The sequence below is a fragment of the Cimex lectularius genome, unplaced genomic scaffold, assembly GCF_000648675.2.
Source record: "Cimex lectularius strain Harlan isolate CLEC.00 unplaced genomic scaffold, Clec_2.1 scaffold14, whole genome shotgun sequence".
Classification (NCBI taxonomy): domain Eukaryota; kingdom Metazoa; phylum Arthropoda; class Insecta; order Hemiptera; family Cimicidae; genus Cimex; species Cimex lectularius.
The window spans coordinates 606747-632333 of NW_019392637.1; the positions used below are offsets into that span (position 1 = coordinate 606747).

Below are 25587 nucleotides of genomic sequence, written 5' to 3' on the forward strand. Positions count from 1 at the left end.
AATTATTTATCATTTTACGATAATAACCAGTGAGGCCTAAAAATTGTTTTATTTGTTTTGCCGTTTTAGGGATTGGGAAGTTTTTAATCTCTTCTAATTTTAGTGGATTTGGTTTGATTCCTTTTTCCGATATTACATGCCCTAAGTACTTGAAATTTAAGTATTCTGTTTTATTAAAATTAAAAAAATTCTGTTTTATCAAGCTGTAATTTAAGGTTATGTTCTTTGAGTTTTGCAAAGACTGTTTTTAGGTGTTTAAGATGTTCATTTAGATTATCTGAAAAAATAATTATATCGTCCATATACACAAAAACATTCGGAATTCTGGATAATATTATATTCATAGATAGCTCTTTGGAAGGTCGGCGGTGCGTTCTTTAGACCAAAAGGCATACGCAGGAATTCATAGTGACCATCTTCTGTAGAATAAGCTGTTTTTGGTAAAGATTCAGGATCCAGTTCAATTTGGTGAAATCCAGAAACCAAATCAAGAGTACAGAAATATGTAGCTCTGCCAATTTTTCAGAATAAATCTTCTATGTTCGGTAGGGGATATTTATCTATTTGTCTTATCATCTAATTTTCTATAATCTATTACGATTCTTATCTTCTTTTTCCGGAAGCATCAGGTTTTTTTGGAACTACTCAAATGGGCGAATTGTACGGGGAGATCGAATGTTCGAATTTTGTTTTTTAATAATTTATCTACTTCAATGTGTACGTCTAAAGATTTGTGGATACCTATAATTTTTGCGATAAACAGGTAGTTTGTCTTTCGTTACTATTTTGTGTTTTAGCAAGTTAGTACTGCTTAAAGGGTCATTCTCACGCTTAATAATTTCTGGAATTTTTTTTATTAAATTAGTAATTTTATATCTTTCTTTTTCATTCATATGGTTTGTATGTAATAACAAAGGTATTTGATTAATTAATTTTTAAAGATTATCGGGACAATTGGTCGCGTTATTCTTGGGTTCGAGAATTGTTTCTAATTCTTCCACTTCCATGGGCTCGGTCATGAGTTCATTGGAGTGAATTATACATATACATTCATTATTATTGATATTAACAATCCCTTCTTCAATGTTATATTTATTATTATTAACAGATTTGATTAGTCCTGTTTCCAAGTTGGGAATTGACCTAACAGGAAGAGAAACTGCATTAAACCCTGGTTTTAGAGTTAGTTTTTTCGATCAAAAACAATAATTCCTTTGAACCTTTTTTAAATTCTAACTTTTTCTTTTCATAATTAACCTTTGCTTTGATTTCACTTAACGTCCCATAACCTAGTAATATGTCATATTTAGGTGAAAATTGTACATTTTTATTTTTGAAGCAGTAGGGAATACATTACTTGGGTCAAAAAGAATATATTCAGAGCCTTGACTTTCGCCATTCGGGGTTTTGACTATAAGTTTTCTTTAAATTTTGTAATATTAGGAGGGACGACTAATGAGGGGTTTATATAATTTTTAAGTGATCCAGTATCTACAAGCCATTTTCTGTTTTTCAAATCGACAGAATACGGTAATGATTTATTTATCGTTTTTAGTTCAAACTGACTGGGGTGCCTTTCGGTGGTTTGAGGCTTGTCTCTAAAAAATGATCAGTAAGATTGTTATCTGGTTTAGTTAATGAATTGATTTGATCTTTCATACGTTGCATTTCATTGTGACGTAATTTACCTTGTCTAAATGAGTTAATTCATACGGGGATATGAAATTTTTTTGAAAATTCTCAAAATTCGGTCTTGAGTATACAGTTCTCATTGAAACTGTGTTTTGGGAATCCCTTTTGGACCAGGAAATTGAGGTTTGAAAGGTTGATGCTGGAGTGGTCTGTTGTAATTGGTTCGTCTGAACAATGGGTTTTCATGATGTGGTATTTTATAGGGTGGTAATGGTGTAAAATGTTTTTTAAAATCTATTTTATTAATGGCATCTAATGTTGTATTGTATTTGAGTTGTAAAACGGTGCTGCAATCATTTATCAATTTAGTTCTTGCACATCGTCTTGTATTCGTAATAATTGTAAATGTGCACCTAATGAAGGATGTTCACCGTGTACTAGCGTTCTGATTAATGTTGCGTTTAATTGATGCGTTAAGTTAATCATGATTTCTCCCGCAATCTATAAGGGGTTCCATCGTATTTTGGTAGGAATTTTAAGATTTCATGCAGGAGAGGTTTAGAAGTAGGCATTATATTTTTTTAATTTGAGGATATGAGGTTTAATATGTGTTAGGGTGAGATATAACAAAAGTACTCCCACCGTGTTGATGACGTATCTCTGGTTCTTCTTCTTCCGACGATGTAGAAGGAGTTCTCTGCTTGTAGTAGGAAGACATTTTCTGTGATGTATTTATTTCTTCGTCCAGAGTAGATCTTCTCTACTTTAATGTTTTAAAGTCGGCCAATTTAGCTTTCGTTCTTTCAGACAGCGGATTAAGAGCTAATTCTCACGTTCTAATACAATGCGGGAAATTGATCACGCAATAATAGTGAAAATAACAAGTCAATTTGACTTAGTAAAATCTGTGAACTTCCGCTGTACCTATTCACGGGCGCCAGTTATGTTTGGAACACCAAAGGCCGTTTAAAAAAAAGATTTATTTGCTTTAAAACATACAGAGAAGATTACAGAACAGAAAAGGCGAGAGATTCGTCAGAGTCGTATGGCGTTGCATTGGGTTAGTGTGTTCCCGGCTTAATACTTATTTCCAATCGCCCAAGCGAGTCGTTTATATGGAAAAAGACAATGTATTTTTGATCTCCATTATCTCCTAAAATGAAGGGCATACGAGCTTTAATTGTCTTCCAATCGACTCCGTAGGTTGTTTTACATCCTAAAAGACAATAAATTTTTTACGTTTTTTTTCTCGAAAAATATGTGCTTTTCGAGCTTAATTCTTTAATTCTTTTTCAAATCGTCCCGGCAGGTGGTTTCATCTAACAAGACAACAATAATTTGTAGGGCACTGTTTGTTCTGGAGTGGTAAACTAAACGTTGAGAGGTACAGTTATTGACAATGCCAATCCTCGTGGAAAACTTGGATAATTGCAAGAATAAAAAAGATTCCTATTTGAAACAACGTTTATTTATTAATTTTCTTTTCCTTTAAAACAAAATTTGCTCTATCTATTTACACACTGTTCTGTAAATTTGGCGGCTGTATTTTATATTTTATTTTATGTATTACCGACACATTAAAAAGCATGCGCCAAAATAACATTTAGAAAGGAAATTTGCGAGCTTACAACCCTAATTTGAAATATACAACAAACGCGTATGAAATCTGTGCGATATTCCATAACAAAAATATATTTACAAAAATTTCATTCTGGCAATATTTCATTTATATTTAAAATTCTCTTTAAATTTAATGGTTAACAATGTTTTTTGTGAATTATTAAACATTATCTTATTTTATACCTCATCATTAACACAGGTTTCCAATATACAAAAAAGGTACAGACAAAGTGTTCAAGCGTTACATTAAAAAATCAAAAAACGGTTAGACAATTTGTTTTACCTGCAGTAAAAATTTTTCATTCAGAGATCAAATACATATGTACAATTAACAAAATAAACATTAAATATATATAAAATTTCTTTGACTACAAATAAGACTAAATTCTATTATCCGTTCAATCTGCCCACTCTTCAAAAAGTTCTGCAATTTTTAAAATTCAGTAAACCTTTTTTTAATCATATATATAACCCTGCTTATTACATTTCTAAAACGGCGCAATCAGTGGGTCGCAGTGTTGTCGACGAGACGGAAAATATATGCAGGAGACTGGAGGTTGAGAGAAGATATAGTTGGATATTTGTGTAAGTGGTGGGGGCAAGAGTTTTTAGGTTAAAGGAAATATGAGTGGTGGAATTGTTGATGTGGTGAGGTAAGAGTTGTTTAGGAAGGATAAAACGAAAGACTAAATAAGGGAAAACAGTGGTGAGGCAAGATTTGTTTAGGAGGGGAAAATACAAGTTTAAAAAAGGGAATAATTTATGTGGTGGGGGCGATATTTATTTAGGAGTGGTGTAATACTATGTAGGGAAAATGGTCTAAGTGGTGGAGGCAAAACCTCTTTAAGGAAGGGGAAAGGAAAAAGATGAGTGGTGGAATAGTTGTGTAGGAGGGGAAATCCAATTGTTAAGTAGAGGAGAACTACTGGTGAGACAAAATTTGTTTAGGAGGAGAAAATAGAAGTTAAATATCGGAATAATTTATGTGGTGGGGGCTATATTTGTTTAGGAGTAGTGAAAGACTGGAAAAAATGGTCTAAGTGGTGGGGGCAAAATCTCATAAGGAAGGGGAAAGGGAAAAGCAAGAAAGTTTTTTGTTTGTAGAAGGAATGAAGAAAGTTAAGTGGGGGAAACCAAGTATGGTGGTGAGAGCGACAATTCTATAGAAGAGGTGGTAATGCTTGAATTGAAGGGGGGAAAGTTGAGTTTTTCTTATATTTTAACTAGCTGCCATTTTCCGTCTCGTACGAAGTCCACTCGTAAATCCGTCTTTTTCCCAGGATCGGTCCTTTTCTTTTCGAAGGCGGAGGTGCTCCTTTTGTGGGGTTGCCGTGGTAGAATGCGACGGCCGGTCGTCTCGCGCCCTTCGTCTTCCGACTTCTACCTCCTGGTGAGGACGGTCGTCGGAGCCCTGGGAGGGGGTGGAGGCGCACGGCCCCTCGTCTGTCCCGGCGGGACAGGGCCCGGGCTGCTCGGCGACTGGCTCGACGCCCTCGGAGGCGCCCCCTGCTGGATCTGAGGCAGGTCGCCGTAGTGCTCCTCCAGCCATTTGCTCACAGACAGAGACCTGTCGTAGTGCCTGAAGCCGAGGACCTGGTGTGGCGAGGTGCCGCTCTCGAGCCTGCACTTCTCGGCGACCTGCCACTTCTTCTCGACGACACGGTGCAGATCCCGTAGGAAATCCGGGTTCCTCGACGTGCCGACGAAGAGGGTGCGCGGCGCCTCGCCCGGTTGTGCATTGTCGTCTTCGTCGTCGTCGTCGACCATCAGCTCGGGCGGCGGGGGAGGCAGCTCGTCTTCGTCGTCATCATCGATGAGCTCTTCTTCCCCGATCGCCGCCGATTTGAGCTGCCTTGTCGTCGTCGTTAGTGGGATTTTGGCCGGTTTCCGTTTGATCGTGCCGCACGGGAATTCGGCCTCGAAACCGACGTCGCAGCCAGACGAGGAGGAAGACGAAGAGACGGACGAAGACGACGAAGGGGGGAGTCTGGGAGTCGTCAGCTCGTCGTGGTCGCAAAACTCCAAAGAAGTCTTGTAGTCTGACAACAACTGCCTTCCATGCTAATAAAAAATAACATTAAAAAAAACTCCACAGATCCAATTGATTTTTGGCTTTACCTTCGCCGTCCGTATGGCGGTGACCCACGTGTGGAGGGATGTCAAATCCAATGCGGACAGGCACTTGATGTACTTGTACGACTTGCCGGTCGCGTCCTGAACACTCGGCGGCTTGAGGGCAAAGCAGAAATCAGTCGGAGCTTTGTATCTTTTCTTCCAACCGACGCCGTAATAAACCTGAACAAAAAAAACAAAAACAATATACATTTTGCCATAACGCTAGAACGCGGGTTTGAAAAAGTGAACGAGTTAATAAATGAATGGATCGGAGAATGAACCAATGAGCCAGCATCAGAAAAGGTTTAATGTGTGCCTAAACGAACGAGTCAGTTAATGAAAGAACTAATTAGTTACTAAACAAATTAGTAACCGAACGTACGAGCATCATACATCCAATTCAGTGAAGAAAAGAACTAATTAGTGACTGAATAAACGAAAGAGCGGCATGCCTACTCGCGCCCTGTAGGGAGCCAAGGCACGACACGCTTCGACTATGTGGGACACATCGAGCAACCTTTCTCTGCATAACGGACACCTGCGGGGGATGCAAGGTTGTTGTAGGTTGAAAAACAACGATTAGTTTTGCGAGAAGGAAGCAATAATCATTTATTATTACGCCTTCCCCTTTTCCTGGACTAGGTCCAGATTTTCTATCTTTTTGAATGGGCCCCCCCCCTGTTGAATTGTTGAAAAATAGCTTTTATCGGCTGAGTTTGACGGGCCCTGGACCACCGCCAGTACACCTGGTAACCAAATGGAACGCAAACGGAAATAACGCAAAAAAACATTTTTCGAGTTTATACCCAACGAGAAATCAACTGGAAACCCGTTAACTAAAATGCCTACAAGGCAAACGAAATAAAATCAACCTTGACCTATTAGTACAATTTATTTTCCAAAACTTTTTTGACAAGGATGATCACTGTACCTTTTCGCTATCAATCAGCACTGGCTAATTTACACTATCAATCAATCACTTACACGTTCATTAATCCATTTTTCGCACACTCGCAAGCACATTCACTTACTCATTCAACGCAAGCATTGTCAATTGGTCAATTGTTTATTAACGTAGTCATTCAACCATTAGCTCTCGCTCATTTACATAGTACATACAACCATCTTTCATAAAAAGTCAAGCATGTCTACTTTCCAATACGATTTTTTCCCGATAATCGGATCTGGTGTGAGCGATGCTTCGCGGACCCCCCGTCGAGGAGCCGAGCCCCATTTTCCAGGCCCCCCCTGTCCGAAAATAGAGTCGTTTTCCGATCCGCTGAGGTCATTCGACACCAGTCTGCACCCGATAGCCGGATCGGACGGACACATTATAAAAACAGAAGAAAAATCAAATTAAAAGATGCCGAAAGCAGTTAACGAGACGACCTCCCTCATCTCGACATACCTCGTACTCATCTGCCTACTCACCTGTCTCTACCTCCTCTACTCGGGGATCGTCTGATGCATCATCATCATCATCATCACCTCTTAAAATTTAAAATTAGGTACAATAATATATGTTATGTACCCTGTATTTTGATTTAATGTTTTGTCATTTATTTTCATTTTCCAGGGTTCACTCGCCAAAAATGATTCGATTCCAGTATTTTCCACAGCTTTGTTCTGCCATCAAAACTTTAAAAAAAAATCCATCGTTATTTTAATATGTATTTGAATAAATTTATTTGAGACAAAGTTCGCAGTGTTTTTTTTTCGTTTTACCACCTTCCCGGTGTATTTTTCATCTAAACAACTTTATTATTTGTAGGATGTGAGATTGGAAAGCGAGACAGAGCGGACCTTAGGGAACACAAAATCGACAATTATTCAGTAAGTCCTTGTGCCATATTACACTCGTTAATTCCGTACATTCGTACATCGACTCAACGTCAGTCACTTACACACTTTATTATACTCACTCACTCATACGTTCATTAAAATCACTTGTTCACCTCAAGCCCATTTTATCACTCACAAAATTCACTTACAAACATGGTTCTATTTGTTCACTTGTTTCATACACTATGGTTCATTCGATCAATTCCTCACCCACTTTATTCTCTTGTTGGTTCATTCGATCACTTACTCACCTACTACTGGTTCATTCGATCCCTCCTACACTCACTTTATATGATCACCCACGTACTTCATTCTCTTGCTGGTACATTCGACCATTCACTCACTTCATTCTTTTGTTGGTTCTTTCAATCACGCACTCCCATTTAATTACTTACTCACTTCATTCACCTACTGGTTTATCGACCCTTCCCTCACCGAATCCATTCCTCCATCATTCATTCACTTCATTTAGCGACTGGTTCATTCGATCGCTCACTCACTTTGTTCACCTGCTGGTCATTCCATCACTTTATCATCCACTTCATTCGATCACTCATTCACCTACTGATTCATTCGATAACTCATTCACTTCATTCACCTACTGATTCATTCGATCTCCCCCACCCACTTCATTTGATCACTCATTCACCTACTGGTTCATTTGATCCCTCCCGCACTCACTTCATTCAATCACTAACTCACTTCATTCTCTAGTTGGTTCATTCCATCACGCACTCCATTCAATTATTTACTTCATCCACTTCAGACGATCACTCATCCACTTCATTCAGCTACAGGTTCATTCGATCACTCCCTCACTTCATTCGCCTACTGTTTCATTCGATCGCTCACGTCTCATTCGACCACTCACTCACTTCATTCGAACATTCATTCACTTCATTCACCTAAGGGTTCAATCGATCGCTCACACCCCATTCGATCACTGTTTCACTTCATTCACATATTGGTTTATTTGATCACCCTCACCTATTTCATTTGAACACTCATTCACCTACTGGTTCATTCGATCGCTCACACTTCATTCACCTAATAGTTCTTCCGCTCACTCACTTTATTAATCTGCTTGTAGTTCATTGACTCACATCATTCGCCTACTGGTTCTTTACTCACTTATTTCAAATCGCCTGTCCAAATAAATCACTTGGGTCATTCGTGCTCACGTTGTTTGAACACACTGTGTGTGTGTGTTTCTTTGTCCAACATGATTTAGTCATTCACACACGTTTAATTCATCTTTCAACATTTGGCCCTTGACCGTTCTGTTGGAATGTAATTGTGTTTTTAAATTAGTCCAACATTATTTTCAATTTCAATTAATTAAGGTTTTTAGTTGAGATAAATAAAGTCAGTGTCACGAGCGGGATTCGAACCCACGATCTTCGGCTAGATACGCCGCAAAAATTGAAAAATGGCAAAAAAGGGGGGGGGAAATAAAAAGTGGGGTTGAGATGGGAAGGTAGTGTCCGAGTGGATCGAGGTCACGATAGCTCAAGTGGTAGAGCAGCGGCGTATCTAGCCGAAGATCGTGGGTTCGAATCCCGCTCGTAACGCTGACTTTTTTGTCTCAACTAAAAACCTTAATTAACTGAAATATATTAATTGGTCAAGCGGACCACGAAACTAGTGAATTATTTTCAATGAGTGGACGTCTTTCAAATTTTATTTAATTCGTACACAAATGTTTCCTCATGTTTCAACGAAGGCAAGGAGGAGTTAAACGAAATTGGGTGGAAAAAGTATTACAACCAGAACACGGGAGAACAAATTGATCCTATCCTAAGCTAAATTTGTCCCAACGGGTCTATTTTTGGTCCGAGAAGGACTATTTTTAAGTAAAACACGTAAACGCCGGTTTGATGACATCCTGGGAGTGTTTTTTTTAAATTTCCCCCTTCTTCCTCTTTAAAATCCGTTTATACCGACGGAAATAGCATGTTTTCGTGTAGATTCCATGCGAATCGGTGTATTTTTACCGCCCCTCCCGCCGCAAAGGGGCCAATCTTACTTTAGACCGCACGAGGAAACAACATTATAAAAAACATTAGAGTCAACAACAATAATAAACAAATAAGTTGAAATGGACGTGCCCGTGTGAGACAAGACGATATTTACCCTCCAGTTACTACATTCATACACACCACAATGCGCAATTCTTCCTTTTCTGGGTGGGGGACATATATTCGAGGCAATAAAAAGATAGCTAGAAGGATCAACAATGAAAGAATTTAAATGTCATCATTCCTGTCAGGCACAGAATTCAGTGCCAAATGTAGATTTGTAAATGTCACCAAAGCTGTCCGGTCCACCCTAAAATGAATATTCCTAAAATCAATCAACCATTTAGGAAAAAGATTACACGATAATGAAAGGGTGATTGTGAATGATAGAAAAAGCCAAAGTGAGAATGTCAATGAAAGACAAATAGAAGAAAGAATGAATGTTTCTACAGGAGAATGAAGAGCCTTTTATTTTGAGGAAGTGATTAACAAAAGGGCGATATTGATAAAGTGCGAGCAAGAACAATAAAGTGAATGATGGGAGTGAAGAAAAACTGTGAGAACAACTAAATGAGAGAGAAAGCCAGAGTGAATGTGAAATAAAGACAAATAGAGAGAGGAATGAAAGTTTCAAAAGTGAGAAATAGAAAGAGTATGAATGGATGTTTCTATCGCAGAAGTGAGAAAGCCAAAGTGTGAATGTGAATGAAAGACAAATAGAGGAAAGAATGAGCATTTCTATAAGAGAAGTGAGAAAAAGGGCGATTGTGAATTAACATGAAATAAGGCGAATGAAGAGCATCTGATTTTGAGGAAGTGATGAAAAGGGGCGATATTGAAGGAGTGTAAATGGGAACAATAAAGTGGATGATGGGAATGAAGAAAAACTGTGAGAACGTCTGTGAATGAGTGAGAAAGCCAAAAATTAAATGTGGAGTGAAGAGACAAAATAAAATGAACGCTTCAATAGCAGAAGTAAAAAATAGGACGATTGTGGATGTGTGAGTGGAGAAAGAGTGATGAAAGGTTGTGATATGTAAGGTGTGCAAGTGAGAACAAGGTGAAACAAGTGAATATGCGATTGTGGGAGGAAAGAAAATGGTTTTAATGAATAAATGTGAACTAGAATGAACGTGTTAATGAAGTATGAATGAGAAACGGGAAATCGGGAACGAGAGAAAAGTCAAAGAGTGAAAGAAATATAGTGGGAAGAACGAGTGTTTCAATAGTCAAAGTGAGAAATATGGCAAATGTGAATGAGTGTGAGTGGAGGTGAAGAGAATTAGTTTTAGGAAGTAATGAGAAAGGGTGATGAAGGATAAGTGAAGAAAATGGCAATAACGACTAAAACTAGAATGAAACTTTTAAGAAAGTGAGAATGTGCAAATGAGAAGCTGGAATCTGGGCTATTATGCAGAAAACTGTAAAGAGTGAATGTGAGTGAAAGATGAATAGAGAGAAGAATGATTGTTTCAATAGTAGAAGGGAAAAATGGAGTGGTTGTGAATGTGTGAGTAGAATTAAGGCGAATGAAGAGTGTGGGTTTGAGAAAATGATGAAAAAGAGTGATAATGAAAAAGTGTGAGTGAAGAAAAGTGTGATAATGTAAAAACAAGAATGAAATTTTAATGAAGTGAGAATGCGCAAATGAGAAGCTGGAAAATGAGCGATGGTGACAAGAGAAAAAACCAAAGAGTGAATGTGAATGAAAGAGAAGGTAGAGCAAAAATACTCTGTTCTGGGATAAGAGTCCCCTAAGAATAAGGGTAAGGTCACAGAAATTTGGTAGCTTTGGACTTCCTGGGACTTAAGTTGTTTTTATGAGCCATTGGTTTATGGAAATTACACCTTCCTGAATGCTGGGGATAGCCAAAAGTCAGAGGAATGGAAGGACTGACAAATTTGGAAGTTGGTATAAACTCTTATACAAATATAAGGAATTAGAGGATATAGTCTGCAAAACAATACAGGAAATGCTAGTCTTAAGGAACACCTGAAAAGGGGAGGAAGAGAGATGTGTGGCCATTAGAAATAGCAACTGATTGAAGGCAGCATGTAAAGAAAGATGGATCCATCAGATGGCATATTTGCAAAAGTTTAGAGAGGAGCAATGAATGATCGATGGAACTGAAGGCTTTGGTGGTCGTTTCAATCACTAGTAATTTTAACTACAGTGGATTTATGCGTTCATACGTTTGGAAATGTAAAAATGGACCACCTACCGTGTTAACGTCGAATGTTGCAAGACAGACCAGATCTTTCGACGAGCACTTTGACCTATCTTTAGGCCAGTAGTAAAGACCTGAGGACCTGAGTACACAGTGGTACTTTTTCCAGCCTTTGCGTGACGAATCGGATTTGATGTACAATGGGCCTTCTACTGACGGGACACCGGAGCCAGCAAAGAAGTCCTGATAAGAAGAAAAATTTTAATAAGTTTTTAATTTAAAATTGGTGTAAAATCTTACCTCAAGGACGTCAAGATTTCTCGGGGAGACACCATGATGATGAGGTGGCATCATGCCATCTGGGGCAGCCCCTGTGAACAGCCAAGGTGCGTCAACGAGCAGCGTCTTGTCGACCCTGTCCCATGTGAAGTGCAGACGGTTTTTGGACGAGTATGTCCAACGCATCAGCTCGGTTACAAGGATCTCAGTGTCCTCATAGACTCTCTCCATCGACAGGTCAGTCAGATGTTCGACCAACGCGCAACGCGGGTCATATGGCCTGTGGTTTTTCTCGGCCAGCACTCGCGTAATATAGCCACATGTCATCGCTACAATAAATAAATTGTAATATTGAAACCAGACCCAAAACTATTAAAAGATGGTGTAACCAGGGCTTACTTTCATCGACGAGTAACGACTTGACACTTCCATCATCGTTGAAGACCTTGATGAATATCTTCTTGACGGATGCTTCTTTCATTTTCTGCATTGCGAGGCGTATCTTTTCAGCCTTACTTGTTGCAATGCCCACTGTCGGCGTCGGCACGTCAGCCTAAGGAGGAAAAATGTTTTAAAACAAATGTGACAGATTGGGTCAGACTTGCACTTACGAAGCTGACATGGTGTCCGCCAGATGTGCTGCTTTCACTCGACAGGAGTGACACCGAATCTGAGAAGGCACTGTCATTGTCTGGCGAGTGGGTCCTCGTACCTGATGACGTCTGACTCGGGACGGCTGAAGCTGTCGACACCTGGCTCAGACGAGATGAGTGGTGCATGTTGTTGTTAGACGAAGGTATCTCTCTTGTGCCTAATTCAACTGAAAGTGGAACGTAATTTTACTTAAAAATAATAATATAAAAATAAAATAAACAATGTTTACCTGATTTCCTTTTTGGCACATTAGAAGTTCGTATCGCCTCCTCATATTCACTCTCTAGGGCACAAAGTTCGCCCAGAATCGCATCCAAATCAACATCCTGCGTATCTGGAAGGGAAAAACATGACAAAACTTGTGTACACTTCCTGCTTGCGGATGCATTATCTTAACAATTACATGATTCATCTTAAATGATTGGCCGTTCAATTTTAAAGTTTATTTATGGACGATCGAGCGGCAACGCGACTCAATGAACAATTGGGTTATTTTGATACAAGATAAAAACCGAACAAAAGAAGGATTGAGCGACTTAAGATTCATTTAGAAGGGATTAACTTATTAAGAGACTCAATGAATAAGCTAGTGAGTGGCATACTGATCGAATGTGATCAATTCAGTGAATGAGCAAATGATTGACAAAATGAATGAGCATAAGAACGACATAGTGAACAAACTGGTGAACAACTGAGAACAAAATAGTGAACGAGCGAGTGAGGGGCATAGTGAAAGAGCTGTTCGGCTGCACAATGAACGAACTGGTGAACAACTGAGAACAAAATAGTGAACACGCGAGTGAGAGACATAGTGAAAGAGCGAGTTAACTACGATGTGTAGAGTGGCACGATGAATGAATAAATGAGTAACCGCATCACTGAACAATTAACGAATGCCCGAACCAAGTGTCTAACTCAAAGAACGAGCGTGCGAACTACTTAGTGAACTAGCGTGGCACAATGTAACACAAGTATACACTTACCAAATGAATGAACCCAATGTCTAACTCGACCGAGTTAGTGAATGACAACGAATTAGCGTGAGAACATCGACACTCTGGGACTTAAAGATTGATCGGGTTAGTGAGTGACTCAGTGAACAACTGAGCGAGTAATCAAGACGGGGGATGTATGTATATGATTTAACGAATGAACGAGTTAGTGAGAGCATTACTGAAGTATACACCGACGAAATGAACGAGCTGGTGAGTGGTCCACTATTGAACAACTCTGCCAACCATGTGCCGGTCATGTTTGATACAAAACAAAAGAAAATTGTTCCTGAATTCATCATCTGTACGTTTCAAGTGTAAAAACTACAGCGTGCGTGTTCCCACATAAAAAAGAGGAATAGCGTGAGCCCGTTTCGACACAGACTGTGTGAATCGTGTGTTTAATGTATAATTTTTTTTAAAGCCAATATTAAGAAGGATTTTATTTGTTTTCTTTTTTGTCGTCGGTTAAAATGAATACACAGATACGAGGATTATTACAAATTAAGGAGCCGTCCTCTGGCGTCGTTATGTCAATTGGTTGAAGAGGTCAGGGGGTCATCAGCCGAATGTTGCTTGTAGAGGATTTTTTTATGTTATGACGCAAAATACGGTTGAGATAGAAAAAAATATTTTGAATTTTTCAGTGTTTTGTCGGAAGTAAAATAAAAATAAGAGGCACGGGGTTTGAAGGTTTTCAAGTCGGTCGGCGGCTCAATTTTCTCGCCGCACCCTTCCGATATGTCGTCAAGTTGAGAAACTTTTCGATAAAAATACAAATCGTTACCTCAAGTCCTGAGTGTCCGAGTCTAATGAAGAAAACAAAACAAGGCTGTACCACAACAAAACTGTAAGGCGAGGTTCACTGATAAAGGTTAGCCCCCTGGCTCGTGTGACGGCGCCGTTAGTAACTACTAAACTCCGAAGTACTAACAAAAGCATGGTTGCTCACCTCCCCGCCCCTTTAGCATGAGCAGATGCAAGGATCGTTGGCCCGCCTTATGTGAAAGAGTGGTGGGGAACGGGATTTTGGCCCTCCTCGTCATCATCGCAACGCCGAAAAAAAATATTTACCCATTTCTGAGAACTAGTTTCGACATTTTTGAGAAATGTTACGTGTGGGCGAGACGGACACGCGATTTGCGTGTTTTCCTTTTCCAACGGTCCAGCACGTTCCATCCTCGACCCCATGATATTATCGAATATCAACACAATTTGTCACATTTACGTAGTAAACCCTCCTCTTCACAAACTCTTCATTTAACTGTTTAAAGATATGAATACGGGAAATTGGTGAAAGATTGATTTATTGCACGCACGACGGGTGGCCTAATGAGTTAGTGAGTGCAATGACGAACGTGCGTGTGATCAGTCCCGTGAGCGACTCTGTGAGCGAGAACGAATGTGGCTCGGTAACGACTGAGTGAGCCAAAGAAAGAATGAATGAGCGAATGAAAGGCTGAGTGAGTGACCGAACGACTGAATAAGAGAGCAAACTACTGATTGAGTGATCCAAGGATTGAATAAGTGAATGAAAGACAGAATGAGTGACCGAACGACAGGGTATGGTAAAGAATGAGTGAGCGACATAACAACTGAGTAAGTGAGCAAAATACTGAGTGAGGGACGGAAGGATTCAGTAAGTGAATGACAAAAATGAAGAAATGAGCGCGCTACAGAATAAGTGAGCGAACGAAAGGCTGAGAGAGCTAGAGGCTGATGTGTGTGATCGAAGGATTGAATAAATGAATGAAAGACAGAATAAGTAACTGAACGACTCGGTAAGGTAAAGAATGAATGAGCGAACGAACGAATAAGGCAAAGAATGAGTAAGTGGACTAACGACTGACTGAATGAGCAAAAGGCTGGGGAAGTGACATGCAGGGTGAGTGACAGAACGACTGAGTAAGTGAGCAAAATACTGAGTGATTGGCTGAAGGATTCATTAAGTGATGAAAGACAGAATGAGTGAGCTAAAAGGCTAAATGAATAAGGTAAAAAATAAGCGAGTGAACGAAAGACTGTGCGAAAGGCTGAGTGAGTGACCAATATTAAATAAGCGAACGAAAGACAGAATGAGGGACCGAAGTGAGTAAGGTAAAACATTAGTAACGGAACGAATGAGAAAGGTAAAGAATGAATGACCGAACGAAATGCTGAGGGAGTGACCGAAGGAATGAGTAAGTGAATGAAAGACAGAATGAGTAACCGAACGGCAGGGTAGGTAAAGAATGTGTGAGCGAACGAAAGACTGATTGAATGAGCGAAAGGCTCAGTGAGTCACAGAACGACTGGGTAAGTGAGCAAAATACTGAGAGTGGCCTAAGAATTCAATAAGTGAAAGAAAGACACAATGAGTGAGCGAACGAAAGACTGAGTGAGTGACCGAACGTCTGAATAAGAAAGCAAAAGATGAGTGAATGACCGAACGACTGAGTGAGTAAGGTAAAGAACGAGTGACAGAACGACTGGGTAAGTGAGCGTTCGACCGAGTGAGTCAGCGAACACCTGAGTGAACCAGTGGAAATCGTATTGAAATCAATGAAGCCTTTACTTTTTATAAAATAAATAGTTGGAACTAATGTCTTCATTCATATTCAACCTATAACTATGGAGTTCCGCCAAAAAAGTGCAACGAACCTCGAAAAAACTTAGTAAGCTAATGGCTAAGCGGACGGCTTAATGTGTGTCAGAGTAAAGAAACGAGTGTTCGACTTAGTGAAGTGTGAGTGTTACTTAATTAGTGATCTATTTAGTCCAATGGACTTGGTGAACCATTGACTTATCTCACCTTCCATATTCGCCATTGAATATCTGAGGGAGTCGATCCTGGGGTGGTTGAGGTCCGAGGATAGCGGCCTCAGCTGTGCCGTCACGTGGTTCTCAGCCTCCTGGGCAGGCTGCTGGGTCGCCACAACACGGTCCAGGCCCTGAAACCAAAACAAGGAAAATATTATTATAATCGATTATTATAAACGTAACGAGGTGGATTTTTTTAATCATCCGACGGCTGCGGTTCGCACGATGTCCAGGAATGCTGACACGGGAAATTTGCACTTGAAGCCGTGTGTCAGTGACTCCTTGAATGGAGGGGGATGGACGACAATCGCAAATACCGAGGAGCGATTTTAAAAAAAAGTTTTCTATATGTAAAAACAAAGCCCAGATAAATGCGAAGCATGGCTGGCCCCCTCTATTATGAAGAAAAATTCCGGGTCCGGATCTTCAAACTAATCGTGTTTACCATCATCGTGATGATTCAGATCGGTGGACGCATCTGCCACGCCCGGGAAGGGCGACGGAGTCTATTAGCCGGACAAGGGCCAACTGTTCGTCGATAATGAACGACCGAGACAGAAATATGAGTGGGTGGAGGGGTAAAAAAAAAGTCAAAAACCTGACAAAACCAAAAACCTTTGCCTGACGACTTTTGGAGTTGGGAATATTTCATCAGTAAGGATTCGGCAAAGGAAGAGTTTCTTTTATTGAGAAGTATAGGAAACCCCAATAAATAGACCTGAGGGGAGCGTTTGGGGTCTTTGTCCCTTCAAATGGTAAAAATAAACACAGTCCCACGTTGAACGACAGTTTTCAACGGGCGAAAACAACAGCGAGACTCGGCGGACCGACACACCATCCCGGAAACGTGAACGAGATACAGGAATCCACTCCTCCCCCTATTACAACCGGCTATAAAGGACGCCCTTGGCGTAAGTCCTTTCACAGGCCTAACTATTTATTAATTTTTATTCGAAAAAATACAAACAGAAAGAGAGAAAATAGCGAAAATAAAACAAGAGTTTAAAAATACACAGGGCCGGTTTCAAACAGGCACTTTATCTCCTTAAGATATCCCGTACACGAGGGGACTTTAAAAAAAGTCCGGGTGGGGGCTTTATGGCTGATAATCTTTCTTCCTTCTTTTTTACGGCCCTACTGTTTTATTTTAAATTTTTCTTGAACCTGTTTGTATTTTTAGACCTTTAAGCGCATAGCCCCGAACCGAGCCAGTTGACAAAGAAAAGAACACATCGCGAAAAGTACAAATTCAAACGCGTGAATGGAAACGAGCACGCATTTACAAACTTGTAATAGTGAATGACCCAGAAAGAGCCCATATTATCTACTGACATGCGAATGAGCCCACATTACATACGTTTGTATGTAATGTGAAAGACAGTGTGAACAATGTGAGTCACGATCCGATTGCTCGAACTCGTCGCGTGTGTAAAGTGACCGAACGAGCGAATGAATGCCCTGCGTGAACGACAGACCATACGAGTGGCTGAGAGTGTACATGATTCACCCACCGAATTACTGAATTTGAGAATGTGTGCTAGGTGAAAGTGATGAAACGTTCCCATCCCATTAAAATTTTGATTTGCAGACGAGTCTGAAATATTTGTATTTGGCGGTAGATCCCATTCGGTGCGTTACGCCGTTTCAAGAGATGGAGGGTGGGTCGTGACAGTGTCCGAGGGGCCGGAAGGGCGTATCGTGATCTCATCCGGGCCGGATTAGCCCTGTTTCGTCTCGTCTGGGGAGACCTATTGACAAAGTATTGCGTTCGCCCTTGGCGCGAGGGGGGTGACTCGGAATTTCACACGTAGAACACATGTGCGTACTACACGCAAAAATAGAACGAGCACTGCGGGGGTGGGACGGAGGGAGAGGTCGTCGCCCTTGAAAATAACAACAAAAAGTACAAAATTGGACAAATCCAAATATTTTTTGTTAATAAATGGGAAATAAAAAAGACGAAAGGTGAGTGAAAACTTTCACCCTGACCTGACAAAAAAAGGGTCGACCCCTTCAGAGTGCTCGGTGAACAGTTACTTTATGGGCGAGGAAAATGCCGCTCTCCTATGACTGTTCACGAAATTTGCATTTACGATGAGAAACATTCGGAGTGTTTCAAAATTTCAAATTGTGGAGGGGCGCCTTCTGGCCATTTTTTATATATTTTATTTATTTACTTATTTATTGTTTAGTTAAAATATCTGGAGGGGATGCCTCTTATATTTGTGTTTTATTCTGTGTTATCAAGCGCAAAATTTGTGTTTTGTTCTCAAGTTCAAAATTTCAAATTTCGTGGAGTTAGAACCTCTTCTGTTTGTGTTTCGTTCTCAAGTTCAAAGTTCGGGGGACCTATAATGTTTGTATTTTTTATTTATTTATTTATTTTTAAGTTAAAATATCTGGAGGGGAAGCTTCGTATATTTGCGTTTTGTTCTGTGTTCTCAAGTTCAAAGTGTTTTGTTCTCCAGTTCAAAGTGTGTTTTGTTCTCAATTTCAAATTTCGTGGAGTGAGAAACTCTCATGTTTGTTTTGTTCTCCAGTTCAAATTTCGGGGGGACCTCTAATGTTTGTCTTTTTTTTTTTAAATTCATTTATTTATTTTTTATTTTTTAAGTTAAAATATCTGGAAGGGAAGCCTCTAATTTTTATGTTTTGTTCTGTGTTCTCAAGTTCAAAGTGTGGTTTGTTCTCAATTTCATTTTTTTAATATTATTTATTTCATTATAGTTTTATTTATTTTGAGGGGTGAGATTTGTATCAGTTTTATTCTGTGCAGTTGTTCTTTAAAATTTGACATTTTGCTCTAATTAATGGGGAATCTTTATTATTTTGAATAAGTAGAAATTTTGAAATAGATTTGATGCGTTTCAGTTGGCCTGATTTGACTAAGGAGAGGAAAAAATGAGGATTATGGGTTAACACTTTTGTCCTTTTTGTCCCACCCCCACCCTGTAAAGAACCCGGGCCAACTGTGTGCAATTCTTCTTTGAAATCGGGCACTTTTCCGCAATTTGGCGCTTACTAAGTCCCCCTAAGCCCGCGGCCGCGTGGAAGCGGTGCTTACGACACGCTGACGGCGGGGGAAAATTTTGCAACCGAGCATAATTGAGAAATGCCCATTGGGGGATTTACCTCGTCGTTGCATTCCTTCTCGAATATGACCGAGTAGAAGTCCTCCTCGTACTCCGGCGTCATAAAACTCACGGCGATACGAGCGAAGAACGGAAGGACGAAGATTTGCGAGCCGGACTTAATATGAAACGCAAGACGTGACGGTCAGCACTGTCCCCCTGACTTGACTGCGTTCCGTTCCTTGTGATTTCTGACTCGTGAGTCATCCCCTGGTATGGTAGAGGGGAAGCATAGACGGCATCTATCGGGATGATGCTGAGGAGAGTCGTATGGGACTTCGCCAGAAGATGGCGCGGGTGGGGACTTAAACAAAGTCGACAGAGGTTCCCTCCAAAGTTTCAACTTAGACGAGAACCCGAATTAACGCAACATTATAGTTAATGATAATAAGGGACCTATTTTAGAGAAACTGAGAATAAAACAAAATTATCAGATCCTGCCCCCAAAGTTTGCATGTAAGAACAAAACACAAAACATTAGAGGCTCCCCCCTGAAATTTGAACTATTGAACAAGACTGAAACAGAGACCCACCCGAAATTTGAACTTCAGAATAACAAACATTAGAGGCCTCCCACGAAATTTGTTCGTAAGAACAAAACAAAATCATCAGAGTTCACTCCCCCCAAATTTGAACTTGAGAAAAAAGGCAAACACAAACATCAAAAGACCCTTAAGTTTGTTTTTGTTCTGTTCTCAACGACAAATTTGGGGGGCCTTTAATGTTGGTGGTTTGTTCTCAAGTTTAAATTTCGGAGGCCTCTGATGTTGATGTTGTTTGTGTTTCCTTCTTAATTGTGATGTTTGTATCGGTGTGTGATGGGAATATCAGTCGATGATTGTTGGCGTAAAGAAAACGACTTCGAATCCTGGCCATCACACACCGATAGAAACATCACAATTATAATTCAACGGTCATCAAAAGTGGCATTTCGTTCTTAAATTCAAATTTTCGGCGGGGTCTCTGAAGTTTGTTTTTGTTCTCTGTTATCAATGTAAAATGTGGTGGAGAAATTCGAACTTGAGAACTGAAATTAAATACAGACTTCAGAGCCCCCCAGAAATTTGAACTTGAGAACAAAACACTGACATCAGAGCTCTCCCCCCAAATTTGAACTTGTGAACAAAACACTAACATAAAAGGCCCCCCCCCCCCCGAAATTTGAACTTGAGAGCAGAGAACAAAAAACGTCAGAGACCTCCCCCAAATTTTATCTTGAAAACAGAGAACAAAAACCAACTGCTAAAACCCCCCTGGAAATTGGAATTTGAGGACATAGACTAAACACAGACTTAAGACCCTCTCCTCGAGAAATTTGAACTTCTCACAAATATCAGAGCTCCCCCTCCCCCAATTTAAACTTGAGAACAGAGAACAAAAACAAACCTCAGAAACCCCTCCGAAAATTTGAACTTGAGAACGAAACACAAACAACATCAACATCAGAGGCCCACGGAATTTGAACTCGAGAACAGAGAACAAAAACAAATGCCAAAGACCCCTGCGCAAATTTGAACTTGAGAACGAAACACAAACAACACCAACATCAGGCCCCCGAAATTTAAATTTGAGAAAAGAGAACGAAAACTAACTTCAGAGCCCTCCCTCCAAATTTAAAGTTGAGAACGGAGAAAAAATACAAACTTCAGAGACCGCCCCCCGGAAATTTGAATTTGAGAACAAAGCACAAATATCAGAATATACCTCTACAATTGGAAAATTTCAAATCCATTAATCCAAAAGAGGGCCATCCCATTTATTTATTCTCAAAAAAATCCTTGGAATATTATTCACGTGATTGTTCATTTTTAGTAATAATTGTTTTTAACCGTTGTTTTTCCCTGGAGGTACGTCGATCCTCAAGCCTGTCGGGATTGACTGATTCGTCGGCCTGTTTAACATTTTCGTCACGATCGCATCTTCCTCTTCGGCCGGGGCAGGTCGAGGCTGGAAATCCGATTTTACGGCAGAACAGTATTGTTCAATCCGTCGTTTCTATTTAATAAAGGTCAGACTTGCCTCCGGCGTTTCCCTTTTGTCTCACTTCGCAACAGCCGGTCCTACGAGAGTTCCAAGGGTACTCGGCCCCATTTCCTTTTCCAAATCCGAGTCACGCGAGGGCGCCGAGGGTTTTCTCTTTCTCCCCGATTGCATCACTTTCCGGAGGAAAGCTGCGTTTCGATTTTTCACAAACCGTGGTAAAACAGATTTTCCTGACGGCCCGGACATCCGACCCTCCTTTTTCTAACGTTCTATAACGACAAAATGTTATTTTCTTAAAACTGGAGTTGATCCGAATCCGAGCCTATGTTCCGATGCGTCCAAGGTCTGTTGATTAGCGCTGATCACGTATTAACACGTGGACACGAACGTACGTGCGTTTTTTTTACACTTGCAAACAACGAGAAAGACATGATTTTAAACGGCCGGATCGGAGAACTACAATGAACCGGTGTGAACAATTGACTATGGAAAAGAATCACTGAATCAGATCCCATACAGCAGAATGGATGGAACACTGAACGATTGAATGGTTGTGTAAATTACACTATGATGGTAGTGGAATGACTGACATTGCGAAGAAATCACTGACTGACTATACGTAGGAGCGAATGACGATAGCGTTAGTTACATAGTTACTTAATGGTGAATGATGTGCGAATGACCGACATTGTGAAGAAATCACTGACTGACTGTATATAGGAGCGTATCTCGAGAGCGTTAGCTACATAGTTAGTAGTGAATGAATGATGTCTGGAAGTACGGATAACATTGTGAAGGCATGAATTATTAACTGTGAGAAGGGGGGAATTAGTGACATTTTTAAGGAATGAATGATTGGAATGTTAAGGAATGGATGATTAACTATGAGAAGGAAGCGAATGAATGACATTAGAAGAAATGAATGATTGCCTAGGACGAGCGGCTGAGCGATATTGTGAAAAAATGAATGATTGACCGTGAAAAGAGCCGAAGGAGTGACACTGTGAAGGAAGGAATGATTGCATGTGAAATTATGAAGGAATGAATGATTGACGGTGAGATGATGACTGACATTGTGTAGGAATGAATGATGGACAGTGAGATGGAGCGGACGAGTGACATTGTGTAAGAATGAATGGTTGACTGGGAAAAGGAGTGAATGAGTGACATTGTGAAGGAAGAAACGATTGTCAGTGAGATGGAACGGGTGAGTGATATTGTGAAGGAATGAATGATTGACTGTGAAAAGGGGCGAATGAGTGACATTGTGAAGGAAGGAATGATTGATAGTGAGATGGAGCAGATGAGTGACATTGTGTAGGAATGAATGATTGACTGGGAAAAGGAGCGAATGAGTGACAATGTGAAGGAAGGAACGATTGACAGTGAGATGGAGCGGATGAGTGATATTGTGAAGTAATGAATGATTGACTGTGAAAAGGGGCGAATGAGTGACATTGTGAATGAAGGAATGACGACTGCGTTAGTTAGTGATGAATGTCTGATATGTGGTAGTGAGAATGACTAATGTTGTGAAGAGATAAATGACTGAGCATATTAGCTAAGTGTTTTAATTATTAGTGATCAATGTCCGATTTGTCGTGGTGTGAATGATTGATTTACTGGCAGAAAGAATTCAAGAATGTGTGAATTGTGCGCACGAGCGGGAACGGCTAGGGAAAATGTTCAAATAAGTGATTGATTGAGGGAAAATCTCTCGAATGTATTAGCGGCTAGGGGTATTTTATTAAAAAATGCATTTTCCCACAAAAGAACGGGTCCGCTGGGCCACGCTTCGCCCAACGGGGTATTTCTAAAAGGCCGGTGCACGCGATCGCCGGGGAAATAACAGTAATCCCTCGCACTGGTTGATCTTTTATCGTCGGTACGTGATTGAATCCTGACCCAGAAAGGCCAAGGAGAGTAAAAAAGGAAAATATCTTAGATCTTGGAGATGAGAAAGTACTTTGGATTCTCTTTATTTGATTTGGAAATATATTTTTGATAAATCGTGTTCTATTTTTCCACTTTCATAAAGGGTATGGGTATGGGTATGTGGGTGTCATGCCATGTCCTTCATACTGTAAAACCCTACTTTTTTTATAACCCAATAGCTTCATTTTTATATATCATAGAAAATACCTGTTCTGTTATTGAATTCCTCCTTTTCAACTTCTTCTTGTAGGGGTTTTCACCCGGAGGTGCGCGGACGCTGAAGGACCTCATCAGCTTACCCAACATCCTTCTGCCTTTGATTTTCTCCTTTCGTTTGGACACTTTTTCACAGCATATCTTTTTTCTCTCTTTTGCCTTTGTTCTCAACACGTCTGCACGTCGGCTGCAAAGTCGGGACTGGAGAACGCGGACCGTCCGTGATGAAAAGGCAGGAAGGGGCTGGGTCAGGTACCCGTTTCGCCCCACCACAAACCCCTGTCGCGTTTCCCTTCCATCTTTTGTGAGAAAAGAGCGCGTACTTAATAAGAACTGGGAAATTTACATTTCAACGAGAGAAAAACATGATCGGAAACTTGACAGTTCGATGACCCGCATTACCTGTCAAAATATCGTAATGACTTGACGGCCGTGGATCCGCCAAAGCTCGCCAATTAGACTCTTGATTTCCTCACGGGTGGAAAGAGACGATAAAAGCACAGGGACTGAATAAAGGTTCATAAACGCTTGAAATAAATTGAATAAATGAAATGTGGGTCTGGAGTGGCGGATGCCTGCGGCAAAGCCAAAAAAAAACTGGGTGTAAACAAATATATGATTCAAAGAGTGAATAAGTGAGTGATTCGATGAGTGGACATGTGAATGCTTCAACGAGTGGACGAGTGAGTGATTCGATGATTGGATGGATAAGTGATTCAATGAGGACATATGAGTGATTCAATGAGTGGACATGCAGTGGTTTAATGAGTGGACACGTGAATGATTCAATGAGTGGACATGTAAGTGATTCAATGAGTGGATATGTGAATGATTCAATGAGTGAACATGGAAGTATTCAATGAGTGGACATGTGAGTGATTCAATGAACGCACATGTGAGTGATTCAATGAGTGGATATGTGAATGAATCAATGAGTGGGCATGTGAGTGATTCAAAGAGGATATATGAGTGATTCAACGAGTGGACATGTGATGATTCAATGAGTGGACGAGTGAATGAACGACTAATCGTAGTTGTAGGCGAGATGTACAGTGATTCGATTAGTGGACAGGTGAGTGATTCAAGGAATGGCCTAGGGAGTGATTCAATGAGTGAACAAGCGAGTGATCAACAAGAGAACGACTAACTGCATTTGTAGGCACGATAGTAATACGAGATAGACTGAATGATTCAATGAGTGAACGAATGACTAACTGCTGCTGTGAACGTGAATGATTCAATGAGTGAACGAATGACTAACTGCTGCTGTGAACGTGAATGATTCAATGAGACAGTAACTAATGAAACCCGGACGGAAAGGTTATTAGGTAAACGAGTGATTGAACAATTGACCCTCTGAACTAGATGTAATCCTAAGGTGAACGAACGATTGTACAATTGAACTGTACAAACGAGGGAGTGAATCAGTGTTGTGGCTGTCTTTTTTTCTCTGAAAACTCCAGCACGTATTTCATGATATACCGTCAATCGAAGGAACATTACGAATTTACAACGTCTACCACCCCCTTCTCTTCACAGGAGAATTCATATCAGTTAAGCCCTACCGGCTTTAAACAGACCATCCTTTATTTGACGGATTCCTCAGCCAGAGAGGTCGACGCACCCTCATAAACGGATAAAACACAGCTGGCACAAGGATTTCTCGATAAAAATATAAAATAAATAGACGGTGTAGATTGATTGATGGATCGGCTGTCATTTTTTTTTCTAATCCCGAAGGACCAATCGCTCTCCTCTTTATTTGTATCTGTGTATTGTCAGGCTTTCTGTCAATTATGATCGAGCCCCGCCGGCGATACCCAGGGGATAACGGCACGTGGACGGTGAATCGTTCCGCATTTAAATTTTAATTTGATTTTATTTCGGATTGTTTTAAATTAAACTTTGGTGTTAAGAGAGGCTAATTTTCTATTGGATCCACCCCCGAGTAGTGTGCTTTGACAGAAGGCTTACCACCGGGCCTCGTCTGCCCTTTTCTACCTGGGGGCTTCGAGTAGGCGAAGGGCCTGAAGGCAAAAAAAAAAAAAAAGGAGGCCACCTGCATTCGGGAAAAATAAAACCAGGGGTTCAAATAAACATATGGACCTTTTAACTAAAAATTGACTCGGTTGAAGCAGCTACTCAGGGTGTCGCATGATGGACAAAGAACCTCATGCAATACTTCATTGCGTTTTTTCGATTT

General features: G+C 40.4%; 1 protein-coding gene and 1 long non-coding RNA gene across 2 annotated transcripts in view; one reads left to right on the top strand and one right to left on the bottom strand.

The window, feature by feature from the left end:
* Positions 1–3078: 3078 nt before the first annotated feature.
* LOC106663103 (amyloid beta A4 precursor protein-binding family B member 1-interacting protein) overlaps positions 3079–25587 on the bottom strand; it is a 40519-nt gene continuing 18010 nt past the window's right edge. Inside the window, exons 4-11 of the mRNA XM_014387680.2 lie at positions 16112–16250; positions 12558–12662; positions 12286–12494; positions 12074–12227; positions 11696–12003; positions 11450–11638; positions 5371–5547; positions 3079–5313 (exon numbers count right to left, since the gene is read on the bottom strand). Of these exons, the coding sequence (XP_014243166.1) occupies positions 4633–5313; positions 5371–5547; positions 11450–11638; positions 11696–12003; positions 12074–12227; positions 12286–12494; positions 12558–12662; positions 16112–16250 (1962 nt within the window). The 3' untranslated portion in view covers positions 3079–4632. The remainder of the gene's footprint in view (positions 5314–5370; positions 5548–11449; positions 11639–11695; positions 12004–12073; positions 12228–12285; positions 12495–12557; positions 12663–16111; positions 16251–25587) is intronic.
* Positions 5575–7068, top strand: LOC106663104. Its single transcript, XR_001339994.2, has 2 exons — positions 5575–6875; positions 6944–7068. It is a non-coding gene; the product is annotated as an uncharacterized LOC106663104 (long non-coding RNA).